Source organism: Strix aluco, chromosome 5 (genome assembly GCF_031877795.1).
Source record: "Strix aluco isolate bStrAlu1 chromosome 5, bStrAlu1.hap1, whole genome shotgun sequence".
Taxonomy (NCBI): domain Eukaryota; kingdom Metazoa; phylum Chordata; class Aves; order Strigiformes; family Strigidae; genus Strix; species Strix aluco.
The window spans coordinates 16,096,425-16,118,255 of record NC_133935.1 but is presented as its reverse complement, the minus strand read 5'-3'; the positions used below and the strand labels follow the sequence as shown (position 1 = coordinate 16,118,255).

Here is a 21,831-nt window from a genome sequence, read left to right as displayed (position 1 = left end):
GAATAAGTTCTAAATTGTGCAAAGTGACGTAACCCTTTTCTCAGTAGTAAAGGGCTTTCACATTATAACCAAACACATCAGAAAAGGATTTGATCAGAGATTGCCTGCCTTTAATCCCTGCACTTGTATTCAGTGACGAAAACAGCAGAAAGGACAGGCTGGCTTCTTAATGCCACAGATTTCAAGGCCAAAAGGTATTTCCATGCAGTATTTACACTGGGCATGGAAAGTCGATTTTTATTTTGCACAGTTTGAAATTATCAGAAGTTGGATTTTATTCTGTGTAACCTCTGCATCTTTTTTTGTAAAACCCAAATTAGAGACACTTTGCTGAGGAAGGGCTTGATAGTGCAGCCAAAAATAAAATCGGTGGCAAAGATTCCTGAGATCGCCCTGGATAAAGTCAGTGCAACTCTTGGTAATCACGTGGGCTGTATTGGTGAGCACATCTGCAAGGGTCTAATTGGCAATTTTTGAATATAAAGCATTTTCTCAATCTCAGGAAAGGTCTTGAGCTGACTTTCACCAGTTTATCAGACATATCTCCTCTTGAAATGGGATGGCAGTGTTGTCTCCTCTCCAGACCAACCTGCTGTCCTACGCAGACAGACCTATGCCAGCTCCAGAGAAGCTGCCCCACAACAACTTTTACCAACCGTGGTGCTGACGTTTTTAATCTTGAAAGGATTTAACTTGCCTAAAGTTAACGAGGTGAAGTTTTTATAAACTGGGTTTGCTGTGAGCTGTTAGCTTCCTGGCGGGCTGCCGGGGTGGGCTGCGCTGCTGGTGGGGAGCTTTCCAGCAGTGACCGTGCCGGAGGAGCCACTTATGCACGCCAACGTGCATGCAGGCATGGGTGCCCTGCAAACTCACACCCAAAAAGGTGCATCAAGATTCCCTGCTTGTGCACTAGCACCTGGACCCAAATGCACAAAACATGACTGTTTACGCTTTGCAGTGCAGCTCAGCTTTTCATTCCTATGCTCCAGAGCCATGGGAAGGGCTGTTATACCCTTTGTAGTAAGGTGGAGCAGGAACAAGCAAGAAAAGATGCCGTGACCTCTTTCCTCTATTTAGCCTCTCCTTACTAACATCCCCTGACATCCACACACATGAATAAACATGTGTGTGTGTATTACCCAGGCTGTGTATGTGCCTATGAAGGCTTTTTTCAGCTGTCAGCGTACCAGACCAACGCAAGGGATCAGAGCTTAGGAGCTGCTAACCTTGCACTGCACAATCCGGATCTCATGTGTATCAGAGACGTGTCTTCACTCAAACACCCCGTGTGTATGCCTCCCACTGCTAAACTGAGGAGCTGCTAAACTGGGGTCACTTACATCTGCCTCCATGGCTGAATCTCCACAAGTTGCATCAGCAATGGGGTTTCATGAACATGCCTTTAAACTGGTTTTGCCTTCTGCCACCCAGTGCATTAAGCAGAGCATTAATAGATGTCAAAGTGCTTAACTAAACAAGATGAGTATCATTGCTCTGCTTGGCGAATGGGGAAAATGAGGCATTGCATCTGCACTGGACCTGGAAACTGAATCTGTGACTCCCATGCCTGTGTCCCCTCCCAAGAGCCATCGCCACCATTGTAAGGAAACGCCACCCCCCCTGCAGCGACGTGCCCCTCCAGACAAGCCTGCACCCACAGTGCCTGCCACTACCAGGGAGGCACTCCCACCCACCTCCCCATGCCCACAGCATTGCCCACTCCACGCCAGAAATGCCCCATGCCAGAGAGAGGGAAACACTTACGTCTCCAGTGGGATCTTCGTCTGGGCCCTGGCAGAGGGCAGGAGGAAGAAGAACCAGAGCATCATCCACGGGACAGCCCAAGGCCCCATCCTCCATGTGCCAACCATCAGCAAGGGCACTGGCCAGCGGGATGTGGGGGTTCCCCGCCCTTCCTGCTGTCCTGGGGGGGGTCCCACGCAGCCCCCGCCATGCTGCCAGGCTGGGTGCCCTGCTGCTGTGGGGCCAAGCCCCGGGGTGACCCCGGCTGCCTCTGCCCTGGGAATGTCACTCCTGCTGCTGGGTGCTGTCAGGGGTCTCCTGCACAGGGCAGGTGGTCAAAAACCTGCTGGGGGCCCTCGGCAGCGGGCACCCACGGGTGCGGTGTGTCTCTGCACCCCGAGGAGCGGCCGTGCCGGGAGGGAGCTCTGTGCTGGGAGCTGCAGCGGCTACATAATCCCCCACCAGTCCCTTAATCCTCTTGCCAAGCAGCAGCAGCCGCAGATTTAGGGAAGTGGAGTGGGATAAAATCACCCAGGATTACTCTGATTCCTGAAGACAGGTCTTGGCTTCTCCAGCCAAAGGTCAGGCCATGCCTGCTTTAAAGGGGTCACAACCACACCCCCCGAACCCCCTCTCCCCCCAATCTTTGATCTGTGTCCTGTAGGGCTTCCCTGTCACACTGCAGATGCTGGTGGGTCATTCCAGCAGGTCACACCAGCACTGTCTCCTCCCCACTGGGGACCTGGGGTTGGGACCAAGGATTGTGGGGTGCATGGCAGGCTCCTACAGGCACCAGCAGGTTCATGCTGTGCCGCTGCTTGGTGCTGAGGTTTGCACAGGACTGATGAGGCCAGGCAGAGCTGGTGCCTTGGCAGCATCCAGTGCAGGTCCTGCCAAAGCACTTGTCCTCCAAGGCATGTCTGGGGACCTCACACAGGTGAGAGGAGAGGAGGGAAAATGGGCAGCAGGAAGCAAAAATGGCATGAAAAAAAGGACTCTGCCAGTTTTAACTGATTGCCTCTTAATGTGAGTGATTATTTATTAATAGTCAAACCTCTTCGTTCAGGCAACGTTCAGTTGAGATTGCCATCCCCTCATCTATGTCTGGAGACCAATGAATCAAAGGACCCCAATAGCTGAGTTTGATGAATAGCAGCAAGTAGCAAACTGCACGCTCGGATGAGGGGCACGCTATATAAGCTCATTACCATCACGAGAAGTATGAATTATAAATAATTACAGATACAGCAGTGGAAAGATTATAAATTACTAGAGTGACCTGTTGAACAACTTGACTCTGTGGCTATGAATTAACCTGTTTATTATAGTATCTTCCAATCATCTTTTGCACCTTTACAAATGGCTTATTTAATATAAAATGCAAAGCCACGCTAGATTGTTAGGTTTCTCTTAAGTATGTGGAGGGGGAAATTGGCTGTCAAAGCACTAAAGTAAAACTAAGGCATATATTATAGATGTGCTACTGAGTGCAGCATTGGTGCCACACATTAAATGGGATAACAGAAGTGGCAGAGGAAATACAGAGAAGGGAATAAAACTGTGAAATGTGGAATAGAGGTTAAATTGCATGATGAAGAGGCTGAAAGCCCAGGGTGAGCAATTAAGTAATTACAGGAATAACTCACCTCAGGATAGGATGGTTTCATCATTTATTACAATCTTTATTCAAGACTGAGTATCTTTTTGAAAGTTAAAATCTTCTTCAAGCAGAGGTTGTGGGCCTGAAGGGCAGAAATTTCCAGATGATGTTCTTAAGTTTATGCAAAGGGTTACACAGAAAGGTTGAAATGGTTCTTTCTGACCATAAAATCTACAAAAAATCAATTTCTGCACACACAAACACTCTAGAGACAGTGCCTTCAGGGTACCACATGGCTGTACAGCAAATGCCATAGTCAGCATATGAAGGCGACAGGCAGAGCAGATCTGGATCTTAGTAATGCATTTCTCAAACAGCCAAAATGTGCTATGGGGGTTCTTACCCTGAAAAGGGGTACGTCTAGACCTGGACGGTCCCAGGGGGAATCTGGAGTTGAGGACAGTACAGAGAAATGTATTCCTCCCAGAAATGCTCATTGCAGACAAGGGGTGTGGTGTGTTGCCCATGGGAACAGAAGGAGCTGATTGCCCTTCCCCTGACTCTGGCCTCACACTGCTGGGATGGGGGACCATGGGGCTGGACTTCTGCTGCCCCCTCCTTCCTCTGCAGTCTGAAAAGAGGAGAACATTGCTCTTAGAGGAGCTAGGAAGACTGACCATCAAGGTGTCATTTCTCTGTGTTTACCAGGATTAAAAATGAGGGGTGGCATCCAGGGTGGCAAGCTTCCCTGACTGGATACTTCAGGGAAGAGATGATAAAAATTCATGTTCTGAAAAAAATCTGAAATGAGATCTGAGGGCAGGAGAATCAACATTTTAGATAGCATTTTCTCTTCACTATGCAAGGAGCCATATCAAATAGTAACTGTGAGTGATTTTTACAGGATCTTTTCACTAACCCTTCCAGCCACTATGTGCTATTTGCAGCTGGGACCCAGTTTAATCCAAACGGGTTCTGGCAAGAGCCCTTGTCTGGGTGGGTTTGGAAAAACCTGAAACACTGATAGAAAAGGCAATGAGACACAGCAACATGCTGAACTGGGAGATCCAAATCCCTTTATTTGGATTTATCTCATTTACTGGGTATATCTCACTTAACCCCTTAATGATCTAAAATTGCAAGGGAGTGAGATTTGAAGATGAAATGAAAATAGCACGGACAACTGAAAACCCCAGGTGACTAGAGGGCCCTTAATGGGATTAGTGTGCATCCAGTTACTGCTGCACAGCTCAGCTACCACAGTGTGTGAGCACAGCTGGAGCATGGGGAGGAGATAAATGACAGCAGGGTCTGACTGGGGAAAAAGAAAATGAATCCTATGAGAAAGAATGAAAGCAAACACATAACAAGGAGTGAGCATTTAAGGCTGCAAGAGGTATGGAGTGAGCAAGTACAGCAAATTAGAGCTAAATTTGCAAAACCATGGTGCAATAAAAAAATGCCAGTGTGATTTTGTGCTGTATTCACAGGCAGGGGGAAGATTTACCAGCCCTATTAATTTCTGGTTTGACTAGGACCTAAGCTCAGTTTGGATTATCTTGTTGTGAGAAGATACTGGCAAATGTCAAGACCAGGCAGAGAACAAATGTCATCAAAAGACTGGGTAAGACTGTATGAGGAGAGTTTATTAAAGGCAGTAGAAATCCTCGTTTGTTTAACGTGTTCATGTGGTGACCTTGAGGTGGAAATGCCTGAGCAGACTAAATTGTAGTCTTACAGTGGGATAAATATAAGGAGAATGGGGCAAAATGAAGAAAGGGGAACTCTACACTGAGCATCAGAGAAATCCGATTAGAAAGATGTGCTGAGCATGGCACAACCTCTTGAGGCAACCTCACTCCACGCAGTACTGGTTAATAAGGCACGTTTTGTAACAGTTAAGTGTCTCTTTGTTAGAAAATCAGCTGGAACAGGGGATACGGCAACAACCTTGAACACAGCAAAGAGAAGAGGATGAAGCTTTGTGGAGATGAAGAGCAGGTGGGATGGTGTCTCAGCTTCCTCAGGCATCAAGCTCATTGTGATACTACTCCTGTTGCCAAGAGGTTTATCGGGCTGAAGCTGGTCACCAGAGACACTTCTTCCCCACAGCACTGGTGGTACTGATCTCCCAGTTGGCCTGTGCAGTGACGTGGGGGTGCTCCCTCCTATTTTCTGGGTACTCTGGACCAGTGTCTCAGGGCCTACGTGGAGAGAGCATCGGGGTCCTTTTTTGCACTGTAGATATCAGGACTGGGGAAGAGATTGCAAGAGATCAGTACTGACTTGTTTTTCATTTTGGAGAGACTGGGATCTTTCTGTGTGCCTGCCACTGTTGCATACCTCAAAGCAAGTATCTGCTCCATCATGATCCTAAACTTAAAACATCTGGGACGTAATCACTTAATAAGAATAATTTGCTTCAATTTTAAATAACTTAAAACAAGGCATGACGGGAATAAACTATGCATTCTTGTTCACAGCAGATGCATTTATCTGAGACCATAATCTTGTGCCTCTCATTATCTCTTGGCAGGACTCCTTAGATAAGTATCTGGGTACAGAAGCTCCTTTCTATCCTGGTCAAATATTTTGCTTGTGAAACTGCTCTCTCAATGGTGTTTGAGCTTGTGTCCTGTTCAGGAGATATGAGGTTGATGTCTCTGGCCTGTCTGAGTAAGTTTAAACATTTCTCAGGGTGGTTTGGAAAGCAGTAGTGCAGTGTTTTGCCAATACTAGAGAATCTGATCTCCCTGTCCCAGCAGCTGCCAGGAGGAGGGGGCCCTTGCCAGAATCAGCAATGGAAAAACACTTTTAGTCGTGGTTTTACTGGCTGGTCATGCAAATCTCTTCTGATCAGGTTTCAGTGCTGTAGAGAGTTAGCACTCACAAGCTGAATTTGTGGAGGTGTGGATTTAATAGCTGAGCAGGAACGAAAATGAGGGCTGCAGGCTCGCTTCTGCCTGAGTGCTGATGCTGCAGGCAGGCCCTGGGCTGGAGAGGTGTCCCCACAGCTGAGTGCTGCCCTCCTTCCCTGTTTGGTCACATCAGGGTCTGTGAAATCCCAGCTGAGCTCCGGGAAGCCACAAGGCAACAGGGAGATGCTGTCTGGTCTAGGACTGGGTTGGCCAGGTGACTGGCAGTGTGCCTGGGACCTGGCAAGTTTGGGTTGATGAGACCTGAAAGATCTGTGGTGCTGGGTGAGCACAGCCTCTCTAAGTGCCCCTTTGTCACCACAGCCATTGTGGGACAATGATACCTCACTCACTCCCAGGTGTGTTTTGGGTTAAATTAGCTGCTTTTAACACCATCTGGATGCAGGGGAAGTGCTTGATAGTCTGAAGCTGTGCATGGAAGTGTTCTGCTATTGAGACCAGGCTGATGAGTGCCAGTGGTCACAAGGAGGCCCTGGTATGACTCCATAGAGGAGGCACACAAAAGCCTGTTTACCATGGGAATGCAACTAATACTGGATACCTGATACCTCACTAGGATCTCTCTGGAGTAGGACAGACTCACCCCTGGTGTAACACAGCGGGGATATACAGGGGAATATACAGGTACACCAACTGATGCATATGAAGGTATTATACCACTGACTTTCTTAATTTCAGGTTGCCTCAGAGGCAGTGAATAATAGATGAATATCTGGCCTGCAGAGCATCATCAGATGTCAGCAGGATGACTTGGACAAAATGTGTCCTTCAAGACCCCACATTCCACCCGGGTGCTCTGTAAATATCTGCCTGCAGACCCATTCATCTGCAAGCCACGTGTTCTCCCTGTTGTTTATAGAAACAGCCAATAGGTGTCATAGTAATTAATGCCTTTGGCTGGTTACTTTGCCTTTTTTCCTTTTTTTTTTTTTTTCCCCCCACAGCTCTGCTCTAAATTTAGATTTGTTTAAATACTCCAAGATGAAATGACCATTTTAATTTTTTTTTTTTTGCTAGTAGCATTTTAAACCTTCATCAGGCACAGAATTCTGAGCAGCAGGAAATTTAGGGCATGGAGGGAGACACCAAGGGAGAGCAGAATGCACAGGAGACAAGGAGCACTGAAGCATCTTCCCACCATCTCTGAAAGCAAGGCAAGAAAAAGAAAGAAACAAGGAAAAGGAAAAGTAAGAGAAAGCCGATGCTCAGTTTAGGGAGAACTGTGAGCAGAATGCAGCTTTCCCAGATGCTGTCACAAAAGCAGCCAGAGTGAAATTCAACTTTATCCTTAGCTCTCTGCTACCAAAGGGTTAAACCTAATCTTTTCCATTTCAAGTCCACATGACCTGAAGGAACTTGATTATGAGGAAGGGAAACCCCATTTTATAAGAGATTAAAGTGTTTTGTGATAAAGTGGCTGTACTAGAACAGCTTTTTCGAGAGAGGAGGCTTTGCTTCGTGGGGAGTCCCAGAAATTGTGGTGCATCAGGTGACTAAATAAATGATGCCACTTACTCTGTTAATCTCCATGGGTGCAAAGACACTTGACTCAGTGCACGTCTAGCAACATTATTTATGTTGCCAAATGCTTTGTATTAAATGCCTGATGCAATGACCCTATTCAGAGGACATGTTACAAATACCTGCAAAAGGATTCAGGATTTTGCAAGGATATCAGGACAGGGGTATTTGGGCCAAATTAGGGTTCCTCCAGCCTGACTGGGCTGGAAAGAAGGAGGGTGCCTCCTCCCATGTGTTCCCCTGTCAGGGTCAGTGGATGTGGAAGGCACAGAGACGAGTTACTTGCTTTAGTGGTCTGATGTTACTGCCTCACCTGTTTGCTGAAACACTGATGAGGATTTACCAGGTAACGTCTATAGGGTGCTTTGGAAATACAGGGCGCTCTCTAAGCCTCTGCACAAGAGAGACAGCATAGACTCTGGGGCCAAGGACCATATTCTCCCTTGGCAAATGATCTACAGGGGCAAAGCAGCAAACATGTCCACTTCCTTCCCCTCCCTGATTTATTTAGATCACGCTGTCTGTGGTCCAGGGGTCAGACCGAGCCCACAGGGTGGTTTTATCTGTTCCCCAGCGATAGGGATGGGTCAGGGAGCCAGCAGAGCTGGTCTGCAGCACTCTGCAGACCTCTCTGTACTGATCCGGGCATTAAACATCTGCCTGTCAGGAAAAATGGCATCAATACAGATGAGCTGACTATCCCTGGCGTAGCATCTGTGGGCCATGGGCTCTGCGGCTGTCGGTTTGCACAAGATATACAGCAGTTGTACCTGATCCCTGGGGAAGCCGCTGCATGCTGCCATAGCATAAATAAAGGGCAAAGTCTAGGCAGAAAGACTTTTAAAATATTTTTTTAAAAAAATCTTTAAAAAGTTTCCTGTTAATTTTATTTGTTTTACTGCTGAAACTGAGTGTCCAGGCAAAAGCTATTGTAGAAATGCATATCAGAATTCTGGAATATTCAGAACTCAATTAAAAATCTTAAAGGTTCGATTATTTTTTTCCTTCCTTTTGATTTCACAGAAGGGAGCAGCTTTGCCAAAATTCTAGGTCAGAAATTATAACATTTCATGCTTTTCTTCTTTGAAAAGAGGACTATTTTTTTTCCCCACAAAAATCAGAGGCGATCAGTTTCAGTGTGATTAAAGATAAAAGCTGGGCTTTGGATACATTTTACCACACACTGATTGTAGGTGTAGATAAAAACAGTCCATTCTTTCATGAATATTAATGAAAACATGTTTTGTGATTTTAGGCAACCATCAATTGTTATTAAAAATACCCTGACAGTTTTGAAGAAGAGAAAGGAGTGGGGGAAGGGTCTGCAAGGCTTTCCACATCCGATTAACACCATTTTGCAGCAGCTTGTGTTTTGCTCTGCAGTTCTCTGTAGCGAGTATGAAAGGTGTTTCCCTGACCCACGGCTACTCAATGGGCTGACGGGGAATGGTCTTTAGCCCATCTGAGCACCACAGCACCGGCACTGTCTCCTTTTAAACTTTTTTAACCTCTGGTTAAAATTCAAGTCACTTCCCATCACCCTAAATTGCCTCCGAGTCCGTAATTAGCTCAGTCACCTGCCAACTTTCATAACACACACTCACTCTTCCTCCCTTCAACATCTGACAGCATCTCACTCAGTGAGTGCTTTCAAAGAGATTCCCCCTCCACCCCAGGGGTTTTCATGCTATGAGCCTGCCCCGAAAGGATGAAGATACAAATCATGTTGTGCCCAGAAGGATCATTAAACGCCTTCTTTGATTTCCTTCAAGGAGCACAAATTAGCTGAGGAAGCAAACCAGCACATTTCTTGCTAGTGGTTTTTGTTAATGTTTTTTAACCCCCATCAGCACTGGATGATGGAGACAGTAGCCTCCCCATGGTGGGTGAGGTCTCTCCAGGTTGCAGCCATCTCCTCCCAACATGGGTGCCAGCCAAGGAGAACATCAATCCCCCAGGACAGAGTGGCTCACAAGGATTTAGCCTGGTCTAGATGTGTATGTTATGAGAGGAAATAATCTCTCCTTTACTGCTGGAATGCATAACAGTGTGCAAAGTATATGTCTGAAAAAATCAAGTTTCTAGCAGCCTCACTTATTCTGCTTCCTTCTGCTGTTGTCAGCATCTGGGCAGCACATGGGACAGTCAGTAGAGAGATGGGGACAGCTTGGCAAACCATTTGCTTGGGTCAGTGACAGAACAGTCTGCAGCATCTTGAAATAAAACTGAGAACTGCATTCACTGTCCATTACAACAAGTGGAATTTCGGATTACCAGAGCTGCAGATAAATAAATAATGCATGCATATATTGCAAAAAAAGAAAATTTGAATTTTAAGTCTAAAATCATCTGCTGTTTGCTAAAGAAGCACTTCAGCTGCTTGCCTTCTGGTTAGTGCAGTGTCGAGGTTGAAGTTAACATCCTTCTGAGCCAGAGGCTCCTGAAGTTTCAGACAGAAGCCAAACAGTTGTGCCCCAAGGGATTCCTTCACAGGAAATCTGATGTGCATAAAGTAGGCAGAGCGGCACTGAAATCTCATTAGCGATGGTTGCTTGCTGCAGCTCTGACCTTAGCTTAATTCGTTCAAGTGATGCTGAGTTAATTGGTGTTTGGAGTGATTCCCTTTTCTAGCTGCAGTTTAAACCTAGATCTACTCTGCTCACCAGGCCTGTAAATCCCCTAGAAAGAAAAAGCATTACCTGGCTCTTCCTGTACTCTAATGTACAGTCTCACACTTTGACAGCCACTAAGTTACTTTATGGCTGTGTAGGGGCTAAAATATCATAGCAGGCAGCAGTGAGACATGTGTTGCAGCTTGCATGCTGATAGTTCTGGTGGAGCACTTGTTCTCTGAACAGTTAAAACAGCCATTAGACCGGGATGTCTTTGTCCATTTTCAAAGCACTATGTTGCAAGAAATGAATCCATGTCTGAGAGACCGTGATGGATGCAGTCAGCAAAGCCGCTCCAGCAATGCCGACCCAGGAGCGCTGGCAAACGCTGGTTTGTAGGGGCAGGTGCCTGTGGTGGCCCTTGCAGGGTATGTGAGAGCTGCACGTAACTGGGAGGGAGAGGGACAGCAGCCTCTGCCAGCGTGGGGAACCCATCACGGTGTTGGTGGTGTGTCTTGGGAGATCCCTGGGCAGCTGTAGGTGACATTTCCGTTGCAGGCCAGGACACAAGCGCTCCCAGCTGAGCAGCCACAGCTGTGAGAAGGGGGCTGTGACCCTGCAGCAGTGGCACATTGCGCTGCACAGGGACCCGTCCATTACTGGTGTACGTAGTCTAAATTATTATATATATTATTATTACATCAGGCAGGTGATATTCAAATTTCCCCCTGCACTTTCCAGCTATATAAGACTCTACCAGCTGCTGAGTGTCACCTACCCATGTGGAGCCCAGTGCAGGAGGGAAACCACAACCAAACATAACAGCTGGGTTTTACAGCGTACGCTGTTATGCAGCCTTACAGTTATCCACTCTCCACCATTGAGACACGGGGCCAGCCACCTCTGCCAGGACACTCTACCTGCTCTCCTGCTCCAGCAAATTCCTCTTAGGCAACTTGCACCTCCACCTTGCAAGCTCCAGCTCATTTAGGAGGTGAATCACTGAGACTGATTGCTGCAGAGTGGTAGGCAAGGCCAGAGACCTAACACTCCTCATCACACCCTGGAGATGTGAACAGTGCCCAGGACTTCACAAGCCCTTTGCTGGGGCACCTCCAAACTGTGCTGTGGCTATTGCCACAGTCCTCAATTTCTTGCCATTTGTCCCATCTTTAAAGAACCATAAGATTCCACTTGTCTTCTAGAGGTTTTCCAGAGTTCTGCTGATTTTTTTTTCTGTGTGCTAATGTCTGGTTTCATGTCTACCAACAGCTGCTTTCTCCTCATCTATCCAGGCAGAAACAGAAAATGCAAAGGTTATTCACTTCCAAAGCCTTTCCTCCTAGGATGGTCTCCAGCAGCAAAGAGCAGGCTGTTGTTCTTTCTCACTGTTTTTTCTCACTGTGTCTCACTGACACGAACATCTGTTGAGGGTGATCAAGAAAGAAAGGAGCTCACTGCTTTCACAGTCCTCCCAAAACGCTGAGGGGAGGCCAGCAGGCTTTCAAATACTGCATGCTGCTGGTTATACCCAGGCTAAAAGATAAAAAGAAATAACCTAACACAGAAGCAGAGGAGGTTGAGGTAACTAAAACTCCTTATAATTGATTGCTTAGGAGGGCTAGGAAAGCTGACAGGCTAGAATAGCCATGGAGCCCTTTTCCTGCTTTTTGGCAGAGAGGACACCTGTTAGCTGGATTTAGTATGGTGCCACATATGTTAATCAAGTAGAAAATTGTTATTAGCACTAGGAAATTGTGACTTGTGCGTATGGCAGTTCAGGGCCAAGAAGGTGCAGAAACAAATGCAGATAATGTGCTTGAGAGCACATGGTGAGCTTGAGCTCTGTACAGCGGCTCTGTGTAGACAAGGTGAAAAATTGCTGTGTTCAGCAGTCAGAAAGATGTTTTATCATCCACAGTGGTTTTCAGCATTGCTGAGCAGTGCTATGCTGGGCTGTGAGCTTTCTCTGAAACATAAAGACTGGGATGGCAAAGGACAGGGGCAAAAACAGTCTTGAAAGTCCAGTAGTAAACTGGTAAACTCCTGTTTGTGGGGAAGTAGCTAACACATGGGAGGTTTATCCTTTTCCTCTTCAACTGAAAATGGACTTTCTGTTAATTCTGGTCTTTCCTGAAATGCCAGTAGCAATTTCTCACCTCTGGACAGACCATCAAAAAACCTTTAAGTCTCCCATTGAGCTGCTGCAGTCATCTGGCAGAAGAAAAATATTTCTAAGGAGGAAGTGCAACCGCAGCTTTGTCAGCAGCACGTCGCAAATCACATCACAGACTCTGAGCAAAGAGACTAGGGAAGAGCAGATGCTAATGGGACTGGAAGGATAATGGGAAACTTGCACCAACTGGCCTCTTTAGCGTGGCCTCTATTACACAGATGGAGAGAGCACATTTTGGAGCAACAGTAATTTATTTTTTGACCAATACAGAAATTGCATATGAAAATACTGTTGCTGTTCTGCTCATTCCTGCTGGCTTTGTTCATTTGTCTGGCCTACGACAGGCACAGGGCACACCAGGCTGACACATACCAGCCTGAGGGATGCTGCAGGGAAAGGGAGAGGGGAAGGGATTCCTGCTGGGTCACATAGCACCTGCAAAGGGAAAAAATATAACATCAGAAATCCTGCATTTGTCAGGACTCATTTTTGGTCACTAGGCTGCTGCTGTTACCTCTATCTGTTCCTTGCTTTTTCCAGTTTTCCCCGCCTACACAACATGCTGATCTCTTATGAAGTGCTGCATCTGGGAAACAAAGCAGTTTGCCCTGGACTGAGGGATTTTTCTGTTTGCTGCAAACAGAAATGAAGTGATGGAGAAAGAAGCAAAGCCCCAGTGAGGCACGACTGAGCATTAGTCTCTCTCTTTGCCTCTTGACTTCTTTTGTGACCTCCATAAATCCATTATGGAACCACTCTTCACATCCATTTCAAACGGAGATAGTACTTCCTGCTCTGTCCTTTGCAACGGTAATTTGTATAAAAAGCACTTCTAGAGACTTTGTATCTATCTAGCTATTTGTGTAAAAGCACTTTCAGAGCAATGTTGAAGACAGAAAATTTATGTAAGAAATAGAAATCCTTTAAAATCATGTAAGAGTTCTCATTCAACGATGTTTTAGTGGATTATGAAACAACCACTTCCAAAGAAAGAGCAGATCATTTTGGGTTAAATATCGACCAGAGTGTTTGTGTCCCTCCATTCTGTACCTGAACCTGCCCATCTTCCCCACCTCACCATCTTCACATTCAGACCTGCTCCCTCAGCACCAGTGTAATTAAACATGTTGTTATGGTATGACAAGAAAAGCCCCAAACTTTTCTCTATCATGTCCTAAGCTGGTATTTTACCTCTGAAATCCTCCCATTTTATCAGTTGGTTTCATCAAGGTATGCACAGCAGCACCTGCAGAGTGCACTGCTTTGCAAAGCCAGGTCTGCTTTGACTGCCTGCCAGTGTCTCAGAAATGAGCGCTTACTGTCTTCATCTTTGGTCATCCAGCTGGTTCAATGTACTTGACACTGAAGAACATTTGTCTGATGGATTTAGCAGTCTCCTGCAGTGAGGGATTAGCTTAGTGTTTCTTCTGAACTTTAACACTGTCTAAATTTCTGCTTTTATACAAGGAAGTGAAAGTTTTCCTGAATAAAATCGTGTTTTAATTTGTGCTTTTCCATCTCCCTGCTTCCTCTTCCAATTTCTACACCTTCATTTCTGTGCCTACAGGTGAGCTGAAACTTTCCATCTTTCACTTCTGTTTAGAATTATTCACCATCCTTTCAAAGACCTTACTGGATTTTCTTGAGCATATACCCAGCATTTCTTCATACCTCTAGTCAAAGGAGTTAACTGGAGACTTCTTTGTTTCTACTCATTCCTTCTACACTTCCCTTGACAAAGCTCATGTTTTACGATACCTGCAGGGATTTTCCTTAAAGATAACAAAATGTATTTGCTATAGAAGTCATAATCTTCATCTTTGATCCTGCTGATTCCTGTCCAGACATTCCTAAGTTGTGGCTTGCATTTTTGGTGGGGTGTGATCCCCCTGAGAGTAATTCATGGTGATGGCTTGTGCTTGTTCACATGGCAGACATGGGCAAACATCTCCCTGCAAGCAGCTGCTTTGGAGGAACTGGAGGTGGGGATTATAGGAATTGAGGCAGTGATGAGAAAGGACACAGATTGCCTGGAAGCACTAGGTTTTGGCCTTCAGGTGTAGAAACAGGAAGGGGAAGGGATATCACAAGATGGTGAGACAATAGGGACAAGCAGTTGATTCTGCTTGCAAACATAGCTCTAAAGGAGATGGGAATTATACCCCTATTGCCAAATAGCAGGCATTAATAAGTATGGGATCCCTGAATTATGCTATGATACTACAGCCTGACTGATTCTCTAATTCAAACTCTCAGCTACAGCTCGCTGCATCCATGGGAAAAGCCAGGAGAGGCAGGACTTCCCTGATAGGAACCCAAGAGGGGAGCCTCAGGCATAAAAAAAACCACCTTCTTAGATGAATGTAAAATGCAGGCACTTTTACTAAGTGGTAGGTCTGGGGCTACTGCTCTAAGTGGAAAGAAGGTGGCTGTTAGTGAGCCAGGCTGTTAAGCAGCAGTAAAAATGAAGGAAAACAGAGCTTTTGTTCCCAGCCTGAGTAGCCCTACGCTGGGAGTGCTGCCAAGAGCCTGCACGCTCCTTTCCTCTCTCCCTCTAAATGTTGTATTTACAGGCAAGTGCTGAAGAAAAACACATGGGTGGGTAGGTTTCTGAAGTGACATAATAATAATCTCTCTCTCTGTTTTAGTATGTTTCAGAAGTAGAGTTCATGTACCAGGTGAAGAAATACAGTACCAGCTACGTGCTGTAACAGAGATGTGCAGCAGCACAGTTCAAGGCAATGCGTAGCAGCTCTGCATTCAGCACATGGGCCTGTGGAGCAAGGTGGCAGTATGTGGGCAAGAAAAGCATTAATATTTATGTAGGATCTAACGATGGGATTAGCATCCCTCTATGTACACGGTAGCAGCTGTAGGACTTTGCCATCATTTCCCATAGTTCCCTCATGGCATGAAAGCAGGCTACTCTCTTACGAAGATGTCACCCTTTCTATGTCTTGACTTTCGTTTAGTCGCCACAGGGTTTTTTCTTCTGCCTTTATTGACTGGTGGTGTTCATGCAGACACATTGTTCTGGACTCAGAGGTTACTTTGCTTTTTGTTGAATTTGTGTCCAAACATAGTAAAGAGGACTTTTAATTAATATATGCCCCAAATGGTTTCCAAAATTATTTTTATTACATGTACGACTAAAGCTGCTGCTCTCAAAAAATGTGTAGTGACCTCCTATTGTGTACACCAGATGTTTATTCTAAATTCAGTCTTTGGAAGTTTTTATGATGTTACCCACCTTTTAAAAGGAAGAAGCATGGCAATTACTTGCAACTCAAATTTTTTTCCATAACAGCTATAAAGTAAAAGTGTTCATATACTGGACATGCTTTCTCCAAAAGCTATTCTTTAAAATGACCTAAAAAACCCCCACTCTCTTTTTCTCTCCCCTTTATCTTTCCAGTGCTTATTTCCTGCTTGTTTCAGTACTTTTTTCAGCTACACATACAAAAGCAATCTGGTTCCTTCATTTCACATTCACTTCCATGCTGGGCAGATTTATATCTGAACAGTCTGTTCAGGTTTGATGGTACAATCTCCATTAAATAAATTAAAAGGAAAAAAGGAAGTGAAAATTCACCCAAACATCTGCTGTATCGTGAGGAAAGGTAGGGGCTGACTCTGCTGTCGGTACTGGTTCAGTACAAGATGGTGGTGGTTGGGAAGGTGTTTGCAAAGGCTAACTTTAGCCCAGTCAATCTAATCTCCCAAGCTAAATTAGGTTTGTACTGAGTCTTTCCCTCAAGAGGACACTGTCTTTCCACTTCTGCAGAGAGCCTGGAGAGATTAGGCTCATGAACAGTAGTTACTCTTTGTGGTGGTATCTGCAAACACTTTCACGGATTTCCACACAGAACCAAGGTAGGGGATAACAACAAGGTCACATTTTGATTTTTCTGGCATCTTCTGAGTCTTAATGTCAGTGAAGAGGCAAAGGCCTTTAGATCACAGTTTCACAAAAGCTTCAAGTCAGTTTAAGGCAGTGCTGCCAACTCAAGTCTCCTGCCTCACTTTCCTCTCCCCACATCCCACCCACTTATCCCCATGGCCACACACCCCTGTCCATGCACTGATACAGGTGCCTGGGCTGCTGCTCACTGAACTCTGTCAGGTTAAAACCAACCTTGGCATGGAGGGAGTCTTAACCTGGACTAACTCTGCTGCAACACATTTTACCATGTAGTCATCTTAATCAAAATAAAAAAGGAGAAAATTAAAGGAAAATGAAAGGAAAGGCTGGTGTGGGAGCAGGGATGAGCAGCTACGAGTGGGTGGCTGGGATGGGCTGCCTCTACAGCAGCAGAGTCAGCTTAAAGTGTTTATAAAGCTACAGCCTTTGTTTCTTCAGTGTCTTGCAGAATCACATTTTCCTCCCCCTGTCTGTATATGCCAAGCTTGCTCCTCCTATATTCCTAACTCAGCTGTGCACAGATTTATGTCTAGAGGCCAGAACAAGCTTGTTAGAGATATCCATAGCAGTTTGGAAAAGGAAAGGACTTGTAAGAGTCTCTTAAAAGTCCTTAGGATTAGCAGTAAAGTTTACTGTAGGTTGACTGAGGATTAATTTTTTAGTGCACTGTTCATCTCCAGGACTAGAATTTTGTCTTTTTCTAGGTATCAGGGATCCCTCCGGGTGAAGCTGCTGTCTCATAACATTTTCTACATTAGAGCCTCAAATGCTTACTGAAAAACATCTTTTAATTTTGCCTTTTCCTCAAAGATCTCCAAGTTTGCTAAGATATTAAACTATGATTTTAATATCCTAAAGGGACAAAGATATCTCAAATACTCACTGCTTTTATGACTGAAATTCAAAGCTCAGCACGTTCTAAATAGGCTATCAGAGGAGACGAAGCATCCTGCCTATTCAGCTGCATCCTGCTCCTGGAAAATTTTATTTTGCTGTACAATTTTAATTATCCCCTCTGCAACTACAACAAGGAGGAGTGAATAGAGGAGCAACAGAGAGCTAATGAATAAAAATCAAATTAAGGATTTGAATTTTCTGTGAGAAGGGCCTGAGGAATGATTTGAATGCCTTCACTGAATATTGCAGATTTCCATGATATACACTGACAGAGATAATGCTTCAAGTATTTCACTGACTTTCTACTCCTTGTCCTCTCACTCTAGTTTAATAGGTGTGGAATTTTCTAAGGAAGTGGACAGTGGTTAAGTGGAACTACACTGAAAACTAGTATCAATTCAATGCTGAGACTAGGATTAATGCATAAAGCACTGCTGCAACTTCTGAAATTCTTGCTAAGCCCCAATTTACAAGGCATTTATTCTACTGGAAGAAAAAAAAAACAAACCACAACCCCAAATCAGCAGTATATTAAGAAATACAGAGATAAAATTACACGAATACTGTGGAAGCATCTAAACCAGAGTTAATGTCATACTTACATACCTTCTGATTTTCTGCTTGCTACGTTTTTTCCTTTTTCAGATAAAAAAAAAAACAGGCCCAAAGAAAAGCAATCGTAACTGCTGTGGCCTTTTCCTCTCCAAAGGCCTTGCTATCTTAAGGGTTCCCTAGTTCTAACAGTGTCTTAAAAAAAATAAAATAAAATAGGGGAACCCAAGTATTTAGAACCACTCTAGTTCAGAGGTGATCTATCAAATCTAAAATAAACTTTTTGGTATCATGCACAGATCTGGATGCATAACGAGACAGTCCCAGCTGATAAAAAAGCTATTAAACAAAACACAATACCAAAAGGCAGAGATTAAGTTTTCAGTATTATGTGAGGATCCCCCAGCTTTTCTATAGTGCTGAAAGGCTCCGACTATATTTCTGAAAAAAGCCTTTTTCTGAGAGAGATACTTCAGTTTGCAGTAGAAAGAAGAGAAAGGGGCACGGCACAGTTATACACTGTGGTATGACTCCAAGCTCAGTCTCCAATTCCCAAATGCTTCTGAAGAAGCAAATCCTGCCATCTGAAATGGAAACTTAGACAAGAAGTTTGGCTTCGTTTCTCAACAGAATTCTCTCATTACTTTTCCTCTTCTGTTCATTGTCAGAAAATTCAGTTTCTTTCTGAGCCTGTTCTATCTTCTTACCTCTGTTGCTCTTGGTAAGCATGCAAGTCAGCTAAAACAGCACATCCCTTCTTTAGGAACTACCCTTCTCTTCTTCACTCCACAGAAGGCAAGTTTATGCCTCCTGAACAATCCCAGAAATCTCTTATAGCATAATACAGCGAGAGAAATCCAACTCTGTCAGTGTTACTTGGTGTAGATGTAATCAGAAGAGAAGACAGTGAGAAGAAACCCTGCATTAGCTCTATCGTCTGCTTTAAGATAAGCTTCAGCTTGTCAAGCATAGTGCCAATACTATTGTTGTCATAAGCATCAAGAGTTAACAGAAGAGGTTTTAAAAAATATGCCTTTAACATTTGTAAATGATACGTTACTCTGAAAAGCAATAAAAACCAATGTTTTTAAACTTTCTACTTGCCTTTTTTTGTAAATAAAAATGTTTCCCCCATGGCTAGAAAACCCATCACAAACAGCTAGAGATGCTTAAGGATTATTTTCACCCACCAATTACAGAAGTTCTACATGTCAAACGAGGTCTTAACTATGTGTCCCCATCATCTTTAAATTGCGCTCTGAGATAATCCATCATCACAGACACCAATTACGCATGTATTCACTTTCATACAAACTCTTTTGTGTAGATTCCAATTTCTTCCACACCAGTTCATTCAGAAATAATACCAATTAACTCAGTAGAATCCCATAAATTATAATGGCTACATAAATTATTATGGCTACAGGATTAGAATTAGGACTTGCTATCTTAAATTCTGCCCTTCCTGGTATCTGCTCAACACCTTCTTTTCACTGAATCTGCACAAATTGTAAGCAATTTGGTAACAAAATGGAACTAGAATACAGCTTGCTCTCTACAAGCTACTTAGTGTACGAAAAGTCTAGCAGTTTTGTAGGCATGAGTCTCTTGGGGTTATTCACTTGTGTATAAAGAAAGTAGGTCTTGACATTTTTTTAAAATATTGATTTAGAGCCCTTCCCAAGGAATGTGAGCAAATCCCCCTCCCTTGCCCCTGCAAATCACACTCTTACACTAGAGCAAGGCCAGATGTATGGGGGTGGGGGGAACTGTTTGAATCATTACAACCATACTAATTGAAACCTCCATTCTAATTTGCACTGAAAAACCTTCACAGATTAGGCTATCAAATTGTGCCTACATCACTGCCCATAGTAAAGAGGAGTGTATACTCATTTATGGCTTACAGATTGGGTTTTCTGCGTCCACAAAGAAAAGCCTTCTCAGCAACAACTTTGGGTTCCCTAAACTATAGTAAACTGGCACTTCAGCAGCAGATGCTAATAAAAATATAGATCAAATTTCTTTCAGTCATTTATTCTAACTGATTTAAAACCTCATGTTTCTTCTTGCCAAGTATAAAAACATTTTTAAGTCATACAAATAAAAGTGACCCAATAATTCTAAATAGTCCATGGTACAATAAAATGAAATCAGCACATAGTAGGATTATCCATTTTATTTTCTTTAGAAATGGATCAATGAAACCACGGTGCTCCAGGAACACACTAAAAAAAGATTTATACCAGGTAGCCTTCCCCTTAACAAAGTTGTAGACTGGTTATAATAATGCAGATTGGATCTGGAATAATAGAAACATGAATCCAGTGCCACCCCAGAGCTATGCTGATAGCAAGTACATTCACAGACAAACCCTCCCTCCCCCAATTCTTCAAACACCTGCAGAGTCCCATTTCTACAGCTAGCTAAAAATATTCTTGTTAAAATAGAAAAAAGATTTTTCTACAAAAATTTTGGGGAAAGTCACGACATTTCATCTAAATTGCAGACAACTAAGTACGATGATACATCAGACTTCTCAAGACTTTCCCTTCCAAGATTTCATCCGGATTTTCACGTTCCTAAAAACAGTCCAACATTGCCACCATGTGGTCAGAGATGGGCACGTTCATCGGGACAGTTGCATATGACGTCTTTCAGAGAAAATCCATGACAGACATCTAGTCAATGACTAACCACACTGCAAGTAAAAAAGGAAACTGAATTCTGAGAACTAAGCTCTTATGTAGGGAAATCAATTCTAAGTATGGACCAATATAAGAAAAATAATTTAAGATATTCCGTGATTAAGTCTTCAGTATCGTGACACTCCCCTCTCTAAAGGCACAATCCGTTTCCGTTCACTTCTTAGTACAGCATGTACTTGCCAACAAGCAAAATCTATGTCTATGCAAAACGCCTAAGACCATTCATTTCTTTAAACGTAAACGTACTTGAAAAAATTGAAGCCTTTTTCCTGGAGTTCAGGAAGCAACAAAAATGGAATTTAAAAATAATCTTTCACATAGACTTTTTCATTGCTGCCTTTCTCACACTGAAGAGATATGCTTCATAAATAATATTTAAGAAGTTGTCATCATTCTGAAAAACAAAACAGGTAATTGTTAGTGCACGATAGGTGTTTTGAGTAATTTCATGGACCAGATACTTTTCAACCTTACTCTAGCAATAGGAAGGTTATTTCCTTTACCAAAAATATGTATTATTTCCAAGCCTTACCAGTAGCCTTCAAAGAACTGGATGTGAAGATAAACTTTACTGTAGCAAACATGACTGTATCTCTATAAGAAGTAATGAGTACACAGAAAGCAGATTTTCCGAAGTCATAGGGGATTTAACTCCACTATTCTTGCATGACAACGTGGTGATGATACAACCCTGTAATTTCTTCTCTTTGCCCTCATTTACCGAGGGATTTCCTTAAGTAGGTTCCTCCATTAGGTTAGTGGTAGTTCCAAGCATGTTTGAAGGAACAGTGAAATGCTCTGGGTTTTGATCCTATACTAAATGCTACCTGGGCAAATCCTTGCATCTTGTTTAGCTCTTTTAGACTTAATGCTCCTAACTGATGCTGCTCCTTCTGCTCTGATGCTTGTTTAACTTTTTCCTCCTGAAGATCCCTTTGCAAGAATGGGTCAACCCACATTAGGAAGGAACGTCCTAGGTAGCTCACATAAATATATGAGGATAATTAAAATCAAGATTCTATTTGAGGAAAATCAGGAGCATCCGAGATTGTAGTTTTATATAATGGAAAATACAAGGTAAGAAATTGTCAGTAAGTAATTTCCAGGAAACTCAGTTAAGCCTAACTACCACCAAGAATGGCAGGGTCAAACATACATTTTACA

General features: G+C 43.8%; 2 protein-coding genes across 12 annotated transcripts in view; both read right to left on the bottom strand.

Annotated features, from left to right (window-relative positions):
• The window catches only part of CACNA2D4 (calcium voltage-gated channel auxiliary subunit alpha2delta 4), a 132,814-nt gene extending 130,658 nt beyond the window's left edge, over positions 1-2,156 (bottom strand). For all 10 annotated transcript variants that reach the window (XM_074826122.1, XM_074826126.1, XM_074826116.1 and 7 more), the window contains exon 1: positions 1,765-2,156. In XM_074826122.1, the coding sequence (XP_074682223.1) occupies positions 1,765-1,871 (107 nt within the window). In that variant the 5' untranslated portion in view covers positions 1,872-2,156. The remainder of the gene's footprint in view (positions 1-1,764) is intronic.
• Positions 2,157-20,123: 17,967 nt separating this feature from the next.
• Positions 20,124-21,831, bottom strand: part of DCP1B (decapping mRNA 1B) — a 47,220-nt gene continuing 45,512 nt past the window's right edge. For both annotated transcript variants that reach the window (XM_074826114.1, XM_074826115.1), the window contains one exon: positions 20,124-21,061. In XM_074826114.1, coding sequence (XP_074682215.1) covers positions 20,981-21,061 — 81 coding nt within the window. In that variant the 3' untranslated portion in view covers positions 20,124-20,980. The remainder of the gene's footprint in view (positions 21,062-21,831) is intronic.